The sequence below is a fragment of the Chanos chanos genome, chromosome 9, assembly GCF_902362185.1.
Source record: "Chanos chanos chromosome 9, fChaCha1.1, whole genome shotgun sequence".
Taxonomy (NCBI): domain Eukaryota; kingdom Metazoa; phylum Chordata; class Actinopteri; order Gonorynchiformes; family Chanidae; genus Chanos; species Chanos chanos.
Window position 1 is genome coordinate 39,517,929 of NC_044503.1, and position 16,793 is coordinate 39,534,721.

At 38.0% G+C, this 16,793-nt stretch overlaps 1 protein-coding gene across 1 annotated transcript; it reads left to right on the plus strand.

Moving 5' to 3' along the window:
- Positions 1-1,407: 1,407 nt before the first annotated feature.
- Positions 1,408-6,767, plus strand: LOC115821779 (uncharacterized). The gene is made up of 6 exons (XM_030785571.1): positions 1,408-1,438; positions 3,852-4,045; positions 4,656-4,810; positions 5,107-5,570; positions 5,890-6,098; positions 6,561-6,767. Exons 1-6 carry the CDS (start codon positions 1,408-1,410, stop codon positions 6,765-6,767), a joined length of 1,260 nt encoding a protein of 419 aa, XP_030641431.1.
- The last annotated feature ends 10,026 nt before the right edge of the window (positions 6,768-16,793 follow it).

Below are 16,793 nucleotides of genomic sequence, written 5' to 3' on the forward strand. Positions count from 1 at the left end.
TTGTCCTGTCAGACATGGCCCTATCAGACTGACGCACTCCACAGTAACAGATACCATTTAGAAGAAAGTGAAAGTAAAAGTACCTCATACAGCGAGTTAATGGACACTCAGAAACACTCCAGAGACCACTCTTGTTATTTCTTACATTCCACGTAGTTTGTGTGTAATCAAACAGAGAATGTCGTGTGATTTGACTCTTATCGGCAGAAGGTGCAGGGACCACATTTCTGATGACAGGTACTTGATAATCAGTCAGATTAGATAATACTTGTCCCCCATTAACTCATTGCATATGGCCCTCATTAAATGATGCTTTGCTCTCACTTTCACTTTCTGTATGACATTCTCTTGATTTGACCTTCGCGTTCCTAATCGATCTCTGATCTCGCAGATCCTTAAAACATCTAGGCCAACCAGACACAGAACATGGAGAACTCTCCTGGTTTCAAAACACCAGACTGTTGTGTCAGTGGACAAATGATGAATTCTTTCATCGGTGGATTTAGATAAGTTAATGGTGGTGTATGCTGACTAAGCTAAGTAACTGAAGAAGAGAGACATAACAAGACCAAGCATGTTATTAAAATGACATCACTGAATCCAAAAACCCTCAGTCCTCATCTGATGTTTATTGTGAAGCTACCACAGTAAAGGTGAGAGGGGAAATGCCGCTCCGCTACTACACTCTAAACATGCAAATGGCCAGTCAGTTATAAAAGTACGCTGGGATACAGTTGTAAGAAAAATCACCCATCATCACCCATCTGCCAGATTATTCCAGTAAAGGCTTAACAGAGCCGCACCACCCATATGCCAGATTATTCCAATAAAGCCTCAACAGAGCCACACCACCCATCTGCCAGATTATTCCAGTAAAGCTTTAACAGAGCCACATCCCCCATCTGCCAGATTATTCCAGTAAAGGCCTAACAGAGTCACATCACCCATCTGCCAGATTATTCCAGTAAAGCCTTAACAGAGCCACATCCCCCATCTGCCAGATTATTCCAGTAAAGGCTTAACAGAGTCACATCACCCATCTGCCAGATTATTCCAGTAAAGCCTTAACAGAGCCACATCCCCCATCTGCCAGATTATTCCAGTAAAGGCTTAACAGAGTCACATCACCCATCTGCCAGATTATTCCAGTAAAGCTTTAACAGAGCCGCACCACCCATCTGCCAGATTATTCCAATAAAGCCTTAACAGAGCCACATCACCCATCTGCCAGATTATTCCAGTAAAGCCTTAACAGAGCCACATCACCCATCTGCCAGATTATTCCAATAAAGCCTTAACAGAGTCACATCACCCATCTGAATGCAAAGTGTGGCCTCAGTTTAATCCAAGAAAGAAGAGCAAAGCTTTTCCATAAGGTGAAAGGCTGGTAGTGATGAGGTCTTGGCAATGGGGAAAGATCAGCCCCTCTGGGCAGGAGGTAAGTTCCATCTCCCTGAAGGGGGGGATATGACAGTCGTCAACTGTTTGGTCACTGTGTTTTGGAAGCTTATCACTTCCTCTACACATACTTATACACATGAATGCACATTACCATAGGGCCCTATCTCCCATTAATACAACACTGGCAACAACACACACAAACATGCACATGAAAGATCTAGGCCACATAGACATCTAGTCCATTACCTAGTACCATTATGATCATCACAATCATAGCTTGACTGCATAAAGAGAAAGTAAGTAGACCACTCATCTACAACTGTCCCCAAGTCAGAGACAGAAGATATCAGTAATGCTGTTTGAGCCATCAATATCAATAGTACTGTGTCAACCATGAACCTTTGTCCTGTCAGACATGGCCTTATCAGACTGACCTGCTCTACACTAACAGATACCATTTACAAGAATGTAGAACTAAAAGTGCCTTATACAATCAGTTAACAGACACTCCAAAACCCTCTGGACACACCTTTTTTGCTTTTAATATATCATAAGGTCAATATATAACCAAACTGGCTGAAAATGCCCCGTAATAAAATTCTTATCAGCAGAAGGTGTGGAGAACACGCTACTGATGAAAGGTATTTGACAGTTAGTCAGATTAAATAACATACATGCCCCTCTTTTTAAATCCCTAGCATTAAAAAAAAAACAAAAAAAACAAACAAACAAAAAAAAACACCCTTTCGTTCTCTGAGAAAGATATCTTTAACTGTACTGATCATGGGGTAAAGGGGAAATGTAGAACTCCTTCATCCTTCCTGGAGTTAAATGGACCCTGACCGTCATCCTTATCATGCTCTTCTTTCACCACTGATCTGTTTCCTTGTTGACTATAGTTCATGTCTGACACCTACCCCCCCCCCCCCCCCCCCAGTCATGTTGCAGCCCCATTACCAAAGCTGCATTGTGTTTAGGTGTACGGTGTTTTTAGCTAATGTATTGTACCACTTATTAATAAAAAATAGCTCAGTACACTAATAGATATAGATATAGATATAGATATAGATATAGATATAGATATAGATATATGTGTGTGTGTGTGTGTGTGTGTGTGTGTGAGTGTTTGATTGCACAGCTGACCTTAGAAGCAGCTCCAGAACCAATGCAAGACAGAAAAAAAGATGGAAAAAAGAGAACAACATTGAACTATAATAATTTAGAGTGATTTAATTTCATAGAGTAATGTAATTCTCTTGTGCTTGCATTTTGTTATGTTTCTTTTTCTCACCAAATCACACTCTCAAGAAATCTCTTTGTCTCCTCTTTACAAAGTCCCATGGTCATTGGACGGCCATGGCTGGGGGTGTGGCTTGTGTGGTAGAGCTGCTATAATAGCTAATGAAGACGTCTACTCAACACATTCCTGAGAGGAATCTATCTCTCCAGTCTGACTCTCCAGTAAGTTTCATCTCCACTTACAATCTCCACACAGCTTTTGTGAAATAGTTACTGTAAAAGCAGGGTTGAGAAGTTCATGTGTCATGTTCAAAACTGGGATATCCTTGTACAGTGTTAGTATGTAAACATGTCATAGTTATATTCTAAATAATTCATTCTGATGAATGGTTTACAATCAAAGAGTAATAGAAACGTAAATGATTCTAGTAACACAAATAACTTCTTGGAACCATGGAGCCAACAGTAATTATTGTGCATGTGATACCAGTTTCAATGTAATGGAAACATTAATACCTATGTTGTTATCACCTGAGGTGACTTTCCACAATATGCATGTTGCTAACAAACAAACAAACAAAAACATGATATTTTGTGTTGTTATCCTGTAGGTTTCAGGTAAATGTACTGACTTAATCTTTGAGTTCTTCTAAGAAACTATATAAACTACAGAAATATTAAATTCTTGTAATCACAGGACATGTTATATAAATAGTAAGCACTGTGCATTCGAATCAGTAAACCTTCACTGAAACGTATTCACCATGAAAATTCTTTTTCATCAGAGCAGTCCAAATGAAGCGCTATCAATAATTTTTTAAGCACACCCTTAGTCATTTATTTTACATTTATTTCACCTGCTTCAATTTAAATCTCTCCATAGCCATTTGTTATCTACCACATCCCTAGAGAAGTGCTCAGTAAACCATGAGTGACGCAACAGGTACATTTATATATATTATATAAATTATATATATTTTTTTTTCACTTTGTTAAGAATGCATCCCATGGTGTTTTCATGTGCTTTGGGATCTAAGCTTATAACAACCATGTGGAGAAGTAATATAGAACAAAACGCATTAAATTCAAAGTGCAATACCTTCAGTGTCTCATTATACCCATACAATGACACATTCAAAGTACACACACTGTACTCATGTTAGGATATTTCAGCTGAAAGATGTTTTGAAATGCATTGTATTATTTCACAGCGGTCGTGGCCTCCAGTACATCATGGAGTCCAGCATTTATTCAAGAGCTGTTGCCAGCGGCAAAAAAAACGTCCCTGCTGTACCACCAGTCCTATCTGTGTCTGGCCAAATTCCCTGAATTAGAAAGACTTATCCGAAGCAGAGCAGTGGAGACTCAGCTCCTGTTTGCCTCCTCAGAGGCCGTCCTGCTGAAGGTGAAATATTGCAGCTACAATCATCAGTTTCATAAAACAAGCCTTGTCTCAGACAAATAGTTCAATAAAAAAAATGTATGAAGCATGTCATACTTGAGTCACTGATGCTATGACTGTACTCTCAATTGATTTACTTATCGTTTTGTTTTGGTTGGCTATCGTCTTTGTTTGTGAAAAATGTGGTGTAACACAGACTTGACCAAGAATACTTTACACACAATTCTCTCCAGATCCTACTTTTCACTGTGATCATAGATTTTTACAGTTTTACTAAAGACATGCATTTATTACATAGATATTAATGGAAACCTTCTGTTTGCCACCAGAGATGCGAACAGAATCCCTAGGAGTGATAGGCCATGTGTATATAAAAGCATGAAACTTCTTGAATATTGTTGAATGAAACATTTTTAAAGCAGAATGCACATGATTCCATGCAAATATTGAATGTTTCCATTGGTCAGAACTTAGTCATTTAGTCATTTTTTGTTAAAACAATTACAAATGCTGCTTGGCAAAGGTGAAGAAGTATTATGGATAAATTAGCAGCGGGGATTATATTCAGTTCCGTGACACAGGACTTTGGTTAAATTTTTCCTTTCCCATTCAGTGTGTGTGCACCAGTGACAACTTGGTTCAGTCACTTTTCCCCATCCTCAAAGTGGCAGTGCAGAAGGACAAGTCTGACATAGCAGTCAAGTACCTGGACAAGGCAAGGAAATGGATTAAAGAAATCATTGATGATGTGGACGAATTAGTGAAAAAGTAAGGTTTTTTTTTTCTTTGATTTGAAGATATAACACAATATTACAGCTGTTAGAGTAAACTTAAAACTCACTTTCTGAACATTTCTGGAAAATTTTTGAAAAACTTCAGCCTATTATTACTGCTAGTATTTTGGAGCTTTTTTTTCCATAGCGGCCGGGCTAACTATGGTTTAGTAACTATCCAAAAGACTGTCTTGAAATTGTGTCAAATAACTTAAAAAGGAAATGGATATCAGCAGCAAATGAATGAGACTGATACAGTAATTTTTGTCTTCTGTACATTTCTCCTTTTAGGTATGATGAACACAACAAAGCGGTTGCTAAGACCACTAGTGATATTGACACCAAAAAAACTGAAACAGACCAGAAAATTAAAAACCAAACCAAAGAAATGAATGATCTTGAGGCACATCTGAAGAAGTGCCAGGATGATTTGACCCTTAATGCCAACAGACAATGTTCCGTTCAAAATGAATACGACAACACAAACAGCAACCTAGAAAGTGTCGTCAGAAGTGCGGCCTCACGGAACAAAGGGCTTGCCTTTCTAATGTCTGTGGTACCCTTCTTTGGAGCCATCATCGGTGCAATTCGAGAGAGAAAAGCCTATGAAAAAGACATGGCAAAGATAAGGGTTCTGGAGAATGACCTCAACAGGCTGTCATCCGAAAAGTCTACACTAAAACAGGAAGCATGGCGCATCCAGGCTAATATGGCAGATATTCAGATGAAACTGGCCATGGCAAAAGTAGAGCTGGGTGAGAAGTGATTGACACTACACACTTGCAGCACTCATTTCATTAAGAAAAGAGAAAAAAATACACACACACACACACACACACACACACAAATATATATATATTTGCAAACAAAGAGAGTACTTCTAAGTTGTTTCTAAAACTGTAAATGACCTGTAATGATTTAATGATCAGCACTTTCATTAATTTATATAACATTCACATACAATACAACAGGATTTGATCTTCCACAGTCTATTCATTAAAAATGAACTTCAATAATATTTCCTATATTTACTGAGCTGATTAAGATGTTTGTTTTCTTTTTCTTCAAATGCAGGCACAGTTCCTTCCACAGATCACCTTGAGGACGTCAAATGTTGCCTGAGCAGAATCCAGGAAATCCTGGTCCAGCTGCAAAAGTTCTGGAAGAAAGTTGATGTGATCCTGAAATACCTTCAGGAAAAGACATTTGTTGCAGAAGATCTGATTGACGTCCTACCAGAATTTAAGACTGAGTTCTTGCACTCCATAACTGTTGCTGAGCAGGTAAAACAATTAATTCACCACATCAGAATTGGCACTCGTGTCATGCTCAGCTCTTTTTACAATGTAGAGAACATTTTGCCAATGCTGAGGAGTCCATTTTAACCAAGACAAACACCAAAAAACAACAACAAAAGAAACTGTCACTTCTGGCACATTTTAATTTATTAAAATTATAGCAATGAGGCAAACACAGAGATGAAAATGATATTAAATTACAACATTAAGAAAAATGGAATGAACAATGCATGAGATTCAAAATTATGGCATGCAGCCTACAAAATTCAGCTGGTTTTAATACAGCTACATGTACCTGCACAATGTCTGGGCTACCTGCTACTGATTTAACACACCCAACTACACAAGTAGTCATTAGGGTAGAATGTGAAAATTAACTAGTGTCCATTAACAAGGGTAGAAGATGCTGCATCCAACAAACGTAATCCATTCGATTTCAACTTTCAGGTTTGGAAAGTCTTTGGCCAGAACTGTCACAAAGTCAATGGCATATTCAGTGTCCAGTCCAAAGATGCTTACAAATTCCTGGAGTCCAGTCCTTCTGCTCTTTCCAAAGAGGAGTGGCAGATACAGTACACAGCTGTGAAGAAGAGGATGGAGCAGATATACTCTTCCCAGTCTGCCATAGAGGAGTCTTCTGCCATCACCCAGTGATCAGCAAGGCTCAAGGCCAGACCACCCAGTCAGAGTTCAAAGAAATCCTCTGTACTGTCAATGGAATTACTGCTTTAATTATTCTCTGTGGATTATAATATGTATTTGATATTCCCAGTGAACTTTACTGAATTGTAGGAAATGAAGAGAGAGAGAGAGAGAGAGAGAGAGAGAGAGAGAGAGAGAGAGATTGGACAGGAATTTCCTAAATCTTGAAATTTGAAATTTAAACACTGCCGTCTGTATTATCTCACTAAACTGCATATATCATAAATATGGCTATGCTGAACACTCACAGTTGATTCTAACAAGTGTCCGTAAAGAGATCCAAAATCCAGGTCAAAGATGCCTACAAACCTTTGGAGACGACTCCTCCCTCTTGCCGTTATTAAAATCATGAAAAACATTGCATTATGAGTCAGGAGTGCCAAAATACTGCTCTAACACGTCATTAAATCATCGCCATTCAAGAGGTGCTTGTCGTGTGTTTGCTTGGTTTGTGTTTTACCTTTCCTGGAAGTTGCTCTGGATAAAAATATCCGCCAAATGAATTAATGTCATTGTAACACATGTAAATGTAAAAACTGGTCTGTCTTATTAATACCACAAATATTGATCTGCAAATGTTTTACTCATGGTTTTAAACACTTTTTTTCAGCTTCTTCAGATCTGTACCAACAACAACTAAGCACAAAAAACAAAAAACAACAAAAAAAAAAAAAAGACCAGAACAATAAATAAAAAGATACAAGAAATCTGAAAAACAAAACGAAACAACAAACCGAGAATGTGTTTTCATCATTCAGATTTGGGGTAGGGGTTGTTTACTTGTGCAATGTTCTTGAAGTAAAAGAATGCTGTTTTAGTAAGACTAGTCAGGTTTCCATTGCAGTTTTTTTTTTCGCAAAATAGGAGTGATTTTTTTTTTTTTAAACAGTCGACAAAACACAGTTGCCAGTGCTCTGTGTTTCCTTTGAGTGATGTTATGCAATTCAAGCTAGGTTTTCTCCACTCACAACAGTCATTCCAATTAAACACGGCCACTGATCTGGAAGATCTTATCAGTTTTGGCACAGTGATTTTGATTGCATCCACCACAATAGCTGCCACAGTGTGTATTGGAAGGTGACAATAAAATAGCAGTGATTTCTTTATCTCGAACAAACTGTGAAAACATCTCAGTCTCCTCATCCGACCACACGGAACACGCCATGTTTTTGAATGTCATGTGACTCTTCGTGTCATGTCATGTGACTTAAATGCGAAAAATGTGTTTCCGTTTCAATTTTGCAAAACATTTTTGTCGAATCCTCTAAGAAACCACCTGTAGACAGTGGTTTTAGAGTATATTTAGTGATATATAAATGATAAATCATATGACAAAAATCAAATACTCTAACAGAGGAAAAAACACACCAGAGTTCAAAATCCATGCACACTATGAAGCATAATTTCAATATCACCTTATGGCCATGTTTCAGAAATGCAGAGTGCGCCTTGGGCAGGAACAGAAAAAAAATATCTGGAGATTAATTTGCAGAGGAATGTTCTGTTCAAGCTTTAATTGTTTAAAATATTTTGTATTTGCATTGGGGGAGGGGAGGAGGTATTAGACAAATATAATTTTGGGTGACAAAACAGCCCCTGGGAATCAGCATCATGAATGAGTGAAATGTCAGGTTCGTGAGGTTCTTCTTATCTAAAATTATCTGCAGGTTTTATTCAGAAAATAACATTATGTGAATGTATAATTGTATCCATTTACATTATAGCACTTGGTAGCCTACATATGCACTGTAAGTACATTTTTAGCTGCCACAATAAGGTGCCTTCACAGAAACATTGCAATACAAAACAGGTTTCTCATCAAGCAGACATGGGCTTCTTCATAACTGGACAGGACAAAAGACCAGCTTGACTTTTCTGATGTTGGCTACCTCTTCTACGAGTGAGAAAAAAACGTCTTTGATGACAACGTGCGCCTATACCGTTCTGAAAAGAGTCAAAATCACCATTTGGACCCAGAAACTGATTTGTGGTTGTTCACGCGTTTCGGGTTGTTCTCTGAGATTCACTGAGTGACACTTTCAGCGGCCCAGAACGAGTTTGAGGCACCCTTTCCGTTTTCTCCAAAAAGAACTCGAAGTGACATTTCCCCTTCACCTTTTCAACTGTTAGGCTTACTTATTTCGATCATGTTGCTGTAATAAAACAACGACGACAGCAAGTGTAATTCTAAAATGGTCAAAGTGCAGTAATAAATTATGAGTTATCTAAATGTTCTTACCAAAGGGGAAAACAACGTCATTTGGTTTGTGAAAAAAAAAAACACTTTAGTAGCTTATAACACAATATGCAACCAAAACTGCATTTCCCGACAGTGAATTTTTTTACGCGTGCGTTCATCTGTCGGTGATTAAACGATCAAATAATGCAACTTCAATGGATTGCAGCTGTGTGCAGTCTGTCTGTAACTCTAGTTCCGCTCCCTTTGCTTCAGTTGCTTCAGTGAGTAAGTATCTGGATCGGTGAATGAGTTACTTTCGTTCTCTGAGCAGATGCCCCATTTTCTTCCAGCGAGTGAGTGATAGGTTACGTCCCTCCGAACGATTCGTTCGGACTCGAAACAGCTTTCCGTTGGAATTGGACTCCTGAAGATTAAGTGTCACGTCACCATTTGGAGGCGTACACATTCAATGAACTCTTCCTACCAAAGACATGTTGCTTTGATAAATACAGTCTGCCACTTCAGGCTTTAGTGTTTTGTGCTCGTGTCACGGTCAGAATAGCAAGACAGACAATAATAAATTGGCATGGCAGTCGTGTTTCTACCGTCGACGGTCAGAAAAGACACGTTCATAAACGACACAACTTTAGTCGTGACTGAAGACTACAGAAAACAATAAAAACTGCTCTCTGCAGGAATATTGTGTTCTGCAAGGGAAGAAACTGCGTTCTCCGGAGTCTCCGTAGCACAGAATATCCAGTCTGTGTGTGCTGCACATTAACTCACTGAGAGAACTCATTCGATACTGAATGTCTGGAAAGTATCAGTGCAGACTGTAATCGTTCAGCGCTTCTTCCAAGCCGATTACAACAGGGTTTCAAAAGAGGTATAGATTTAACAGTTATGTTATGAAAACGTGTACAAAAACCAATCACAGCTGCTTTTCTAATGGCTGGACAGAATGCTAATGTTGTTTTTATTGTAAAATATACAGTCGATCTAACATCCAGTCAGTAGTTCTCTAATATACAGAGTTATATTCAATGAAAATGTTTTATCAGTATACTTTTCTTACTTATTAAGGCAGTAGAAAGGATGAGTTTTTACTTTCAGTATATTTAATTCTTTTTACTGTTAAACACTATCCCGTGTAAGCCATTTGGTTTCTTTTTCACAGTTTTCGGAGTCTAATCCATTTCAGAGTCTAGTCCATTTGTGGTCCTTTGTGTATCTCACAAAACAAAACCATGACTGAGAGCCAAGGTAAACTTTCCTCCCTCTCTCTCTCTCTCTCTCTCTCTTTTAAAATACCTTCTTCCAAAAACCGATGTTTTCACAGGTCCACGCAGATCAAACCAACAGAAACTCTGAGAAGATCCATTATCTTCTGATCCATTATCTTGTCTGACACTGTACTGTACATTGCTATTTCTGGTAGATAATGCAAGATTATTATTTTCTATTTATTTATCTAGCTTTTAAATGACTTTACTCTGTAGAACGCGGGATCAACAGTTCACCAGTGAAGAGTCTGGAAAGTATTACAGACCAGTTGCCTGCAGCAGAGTGGACTGCCCTGCTCTACCATCTGAGTTATCTGTATCTGGACAGATTCCCTGAACTGGAGCAGCAGATTGGAAGGAGAGCACTGGAGACCCAGTGTCTGTTTTTGAGCTCAAAAACCGTCTTGTTCAAGGTTAAGTGCCATACATATTTCTGATCAAAACTACTGTTGCTGACTTCTTCTGGCTTCTCTCAAAGTTGCGAAACATACCTTTCTGGTCACCAGAAATGACCGAAGAAATGAGGATCTTTTCGAAATCTTCAGCAGGCGGAGGTGATCACACCCTTTCAAAAAAAAAAAAAAACCTTAAGCATGAATTCACTCTCTAAAGAAGAAAAAAATACTACAATTTTGGCTGAATGTACCTATTTTTGTCTTTCTCTATTTTTTTTTGTCATAGTACATTTAGTCTTTTTTTTTAGTGTTGTACTAACTCACTGCAAGTACTATGGAAGTAGTTTGGGTTAGTTTGAGTTTTAACAACAGTCTCAACACAGAGGTTTATAACGGCCTTGTTTTTAAAGATTAAAAAGCAGGCATGGTACCTCATTCCGAACAATTTGCAAGGGATTAATGACACAGTGCCGAGGGCTGGCTAACATAAAGCTTAGGAATTAAAGGTTAAAGGTTAAGGTCAAAGGTTAGGCAAGGTGCGAGAGATTAATGACACAGGGCAGAGGGTCAGCTAACAGGGAGTCACGTTAGTCCAGTCTTGAAATGAACAGGGCTCCTGTTAGACATAGCATCATGTTCATCGTAAAAAAGTGCAAATTTCTATGAATGCAGTATAGCCCACATCTATAGGACAGTGCATACAATGAGATAAGCATAAGAATTTCTGGTGTGACTGCAAGGCTGTCGACAGGGGAAGATACAGTGGTGTTATACAGGGTGCAGTGGTGTTATACAGGGTGCAGTGGTGTAGACAGGGATACAGAGATTCTGGAGCAGTCAGTCCTTGTTCGTGATTAACAGTAATTGATTTTTAAATGGTAATGCGGATATGAAGTGACAATGAAGTATCTGTGCATCTGAGACAATGTATCTGTGACAATGAAGTATCTGTGCATCTTAGACAATGTGTCTGTGACAATGAAGTATCTGTGCATCTGAGACAATGTATCTGTGACAATGAAGTATCTGTGCATCTGAGACAATGTATCTGTGATGATGAAGTATCTGTGCATCTGAGACAATGTATCTGTGATGATGAAGTATCTGTGCATCTGAGACAATGTATCTGTGATGATGAAGTATCTGTATCTGAGGCTATTGTAAAAACTCTTCTGCTCCTGTACAGTGTTCCAGCACCGCAGAGAACTTGGCTAAATCGCTTTTACCCATCCTCAAAGTGGCGGTGGAGAGGAATATGATTGAAGAAGCTAAGGCATCTCTGGAAGAGGCTAAAAAATGGATTGGTGTACTCATCTGTGCTTCTAAAGAAATAAAGGCCAAGTAATTTTTTTTTTTCATTCTTAAAAGAAAGTTATCAGTGAATTCTTGGACGTCTGCTTTCTGTATGATTGGATCAAAATGTCAAGTATCAATGGTCATCACTGTGAACAATGGTCATCACTGTGAACAATGGTCATCAATGTAACATTCACTGTCTTGAGATTATGGCATGTCACATGAATCTGTGATACATGGTGTCTTTTCTCCAATATTTCATATTTTAGGTATGACAGAGAGAACAGTGTTTTGGCCAAGACCACTTCTGACATCCACAGCACTGGAAGTGAAGCAGGAAAGGATGGCAAAACTGTCACAATGAACCTGATCCAATTGAACTTCAAACAGGGTACATACCACTTTACCCAAGTTACTAAAACTTAGATACTAAATAAACCATTGTCATTCAACAGCTGGCATGTGTCTGCTTTAAGCCCAAATCAGCACAATTACATCCTCTGAATGAACATAAATAGATTTTTTTCATATTCGCTGAACGTACAGTTTTCATATGTATCATCTGGATCCTCAACATTTCTCCGCTTTTCAATCCAAGGCACGATCCCCTCTAAACACTTTGAAGAGGTGAAGAAATGTCTGTCCAGAATCCAGCAGGTTCTAATTCTGACCCAGACTTTCTGGGAACATGCTGAAGAGGTGTTGGACTATTTGGAGCAAAAGACATTTTCAGCACTGTGCCTGATCAGTGATCTTAAAGACTTCAGGGATATTTTTCTGGACTCTATGACAGAAGCTGAAAAGGTAAAGAATGAGAATGTACATATGCCCAGCACCCAGGGCTTCTTCCAAAGGCTCTCCTTTCAAAGATTTTACAGGCCAACTGGAGCCACACTTATCAGACTGACCTGCTCTACAGTAACAGATACCATTTACAAGAATGTGAAAGTGAAAGTGTCTTATACAGTCAGTTAACAGAGACCCAGAGACACTCTGGAGACCCCTTTTGTTGTTTTTTAACATTTCATATAGTCAATATGTAACCAAATTGAGAATAACCTGTGAATCTTATCAGCAGAAGGTACAGAGAGCACATTACTGATGACAGGTATCAGTCAGATTAGATAACACTCAGCTTCCATTAACTCACTATGGCCCTTATTAAATAATTAAATGATGCTTTGACTTCACTTACACATTCTCTATCACATTGTCTTGATTTCATTTTCACATTCCGCTTTCACACTCTCTGTCGGTCTCTGTTCTTGCAGATCATGGTGGCACTCGTTAACTCAAATATATGTTTCATATTATTAGTTATTGAGACAGTTTGTCAAATACAAAGAGACAATAATATCTTTCACTAACCCAATGAGATTTTTCTTCCAAAGGCACTCCTTTCAAAGATTTTATAGGCCAACTGGAGCCACACTTAATGTAATGCAGGAAAAAAAATTTAAAAGAAAAAAATGCAGAATACTTACTGGGTTTCAGTCTGAAACTGGCATAATCTGATCTAACAAAAAAGACCATTTTACAGTCATATATATATATATATATATATATATATATATATATATATAAATTTATTGTCATTATTGGCATGATCCTCAGATTCCCCAGATCAACTTGTTAAATTTTAATTGAGAATTCCACGTTTTGTGTGTTATCTGTTTAAGCAGTGTACTTTTAAATGTGTCATGTTATAACACAATTTGTGATTCTCTGTCTCGGTGGAAGAGATAATGCTTTGCCATGGCTTTAGAAACAAACAAACAGATTCACTCTGAATTCTTTCAATTCTTAGGTTTGGGCTGTGTTTAGTCAATCCTGTATAAAAGCGCAAAAGGCATTCGATATCCAAGCCAAAGATGCCTACAAGTTCCGGGAGATCATTCCTTCTTCTCTCCCAGAAGAAGAGTGGCAGAAACACTGTGATATTGTGAAGGAGAAGCTGGAGAAGGTTAAATCCCTCCCATCCTGTTCCTCTCATCACTGAGTAAAACCTTGATAGTTTGTCCTACCATCCCTAACTGCTGGTGACCACATGAATACTGGATCCGACTTAACACATGCTGTGTTAAAGGCCCACACAATATGGAGAAGACATGCAATGTGTAATAATACAGGGTGCCATTAAGCAAAGTTTAATGTGTACAATTTCAGTGTGTCTCAATGTAACTATACTTTCAGCATGTACAGACTTTAAAAATAAATGGATTGTGTTTGCTGTGTCGTGAAATCAAAATAATTTCCAAATACTTTGTACATACATACAAGTACACACACACACACACACACACACACACACATACACACACACACACAAGCACACAAAAAACAAACACACAAACATTTACACCACCACCACTACAATGGTTACGACAATGGCTATCATTATCACCAGAATCACAGCTTGAGTGAGAAATAAAATAAAAGGAAAAAACAAACAAACAAACAAAAAAAAACAGCAGATTTCTCCAAACCAGAGGCAGCAGATATCAGTAGTACTGTGTCAACCGAGAACCTTTGTCCTGTCAGACATGGCCTTATCAGACTGACCTGCTCTACAGTAACAGATACCATTTACAAGAATGTGCCCATACATATGCCCAGCACCCAGGGCTTCTTCCAAAGGCTCTCCTTTCAAAGATTTTACAGGCCAACTGGAGCCACACTTATCAGACTGACCTGCTCTACAGTAACAGATACCATTTACAAGAATGTGAAAGTGAAAGTGTCTTATACAGTCAGTTAACAGAGACCCAGAGACACTCTGGAGACCCCTTTTGTTGTTTTTTAACATTTCATATAGTTAATATGTAACCAAATTGAGAATGACCTGTGAATCTTATCAGTAGAAGGTACAGAGAGCACATTACTGATGATAGGTATCAGGCAGAGTAGATAACACTCAGCTTCCATTAACTCACTATGGCCCTTATTAAATAATTAAATAATGCTTTGACTTCACTTACACATTCTCTATCACATTCTCTTGATTTCATTTTCACATTCCACTTTCACACTCGCTGTCGGTCTCTGTTCTCGCAGATCATCGTTAACTCAAATATCGGTTTCATATTATTAGTTATTGAGACAGTTTGTCAAATATAAAGAGACAATAATATCTTCCACTAACCCAATGAGATTTTTAGTTTTCATTTCAAGACCTTGTTTTTTTTTTCTTCCAAAGGCACTCCTTTCAAAGATTTTATAGGCCAACTGGAGCCACACTTAATGTAATGCTGTAAAAAAATTTTTTTAAAAAAATGCAGAATACTTACTGGGTTTCAGTCTGAAACTGACATAATCTGATCTGACAAAAAAGACCATTTTACAGTTATATATATATATATATATATATATATATATATATATATATATATATATATATAAATTTATTGTCATTATTGGCATGATCCTCAGATTCACCAGATCAACTTATTCAATTTTAATTGAGAATTCCACGTTTTGTGTGTTATCTGTTTAAACAGTGTACTTTTAAATATGTCAGGTTATAACACGTTATAACAACTTCTTAGTAAAATACTATAGTTGACAACAGACATCAGATCTTTTTTTTTTATTACAGTTCTTATCAGTTTGTGATTCTCGGTGGAAGAGATAATGCTTTGCCATGGCTTTAGAAACAGACAAACAGATTCACTCTGAATTCTTTCAATTCTTTGGTTTGGGCTGTGTTTAGTCAATCCTGTATAAAAGCGCAAAAGGCATTCGATATCCAAGCCAAAGATGCCTACAAGTTCCGGGAGATCATTCCTTCTTCTCTCCCAGAAGAAGAGTGGCAGAAACACTGTGATATTGTGAAGGAGAAGCTGGAGAAGGTTAAATCCCTCCCATCCTGTTCCTCTCATCACTGAGTAAAACCTTGATAGTTTGTCCTACCATCCCTAACTGCTGGTGACCACATGAATACTGGATCCGACTTAACACATGCTGTGTTAAAGGCCCACACAATATGGAGAAGACATGCAATGTGTAATAATACAGGATGCCATTAAGCAAAGTTTAATGTGTACAATTTCAATGTGTCTCAATGTTACTATACTTTCAGCATGTACAGACTTTAAAAATAAATGGATTGTGTTTGCTGTGTCGTGAAATCAAAATAATTTCCAAATACTTTGTACATACATACAAGTACACACGCATACACAAGCACACAAAAAACGAACACACAAACATTTACACCACCACCACTACAATGGTTACTACCATTATCACCAGAATCACAGCTTAGATGGGTAAGAAATAAAATAAAAGGAAAAAACAAACAAACAAAAAAAAAAAAAACCAGCAGATTTCTCCAAACCAGAGGCAGCAGATATCAGTAGTACTGTGTCAACCGAGAACCTTTGTCCTGTCAGACATGGCCTTATCAGACTGACCTGCTCTACAGTAACAGATACCATTTACAAGAATGTGAAAGTGAAAGTGTCTTATACAGTCAGTTAAGAGAGACCCAGAGACACTCTGGAGACCCCTTTTGTTGTTTTTTAACATTTCATATAGTTAATATGTAACCATACTTACAATGTCCTGTGATTAAAAAAATCTTATCAGCAGAAGGTGCAGAGAGCACATTACTGATGACAGGTATCAGGCAGATTAGATAACACTCAGCTTCCATTAACTCATTATAGGCCTCATTAAATAATTACGTGATACTTTGACTTCACTTACACATTCTCTATCACATTGTCTTGTTTCCACTTTCACATTCACTGTCAGTGTCTGTTCTTGCAGATCCTTTAAATATCCAGGCCAACCAGGCACAGAACATGGAACCTTTGCAGCATAC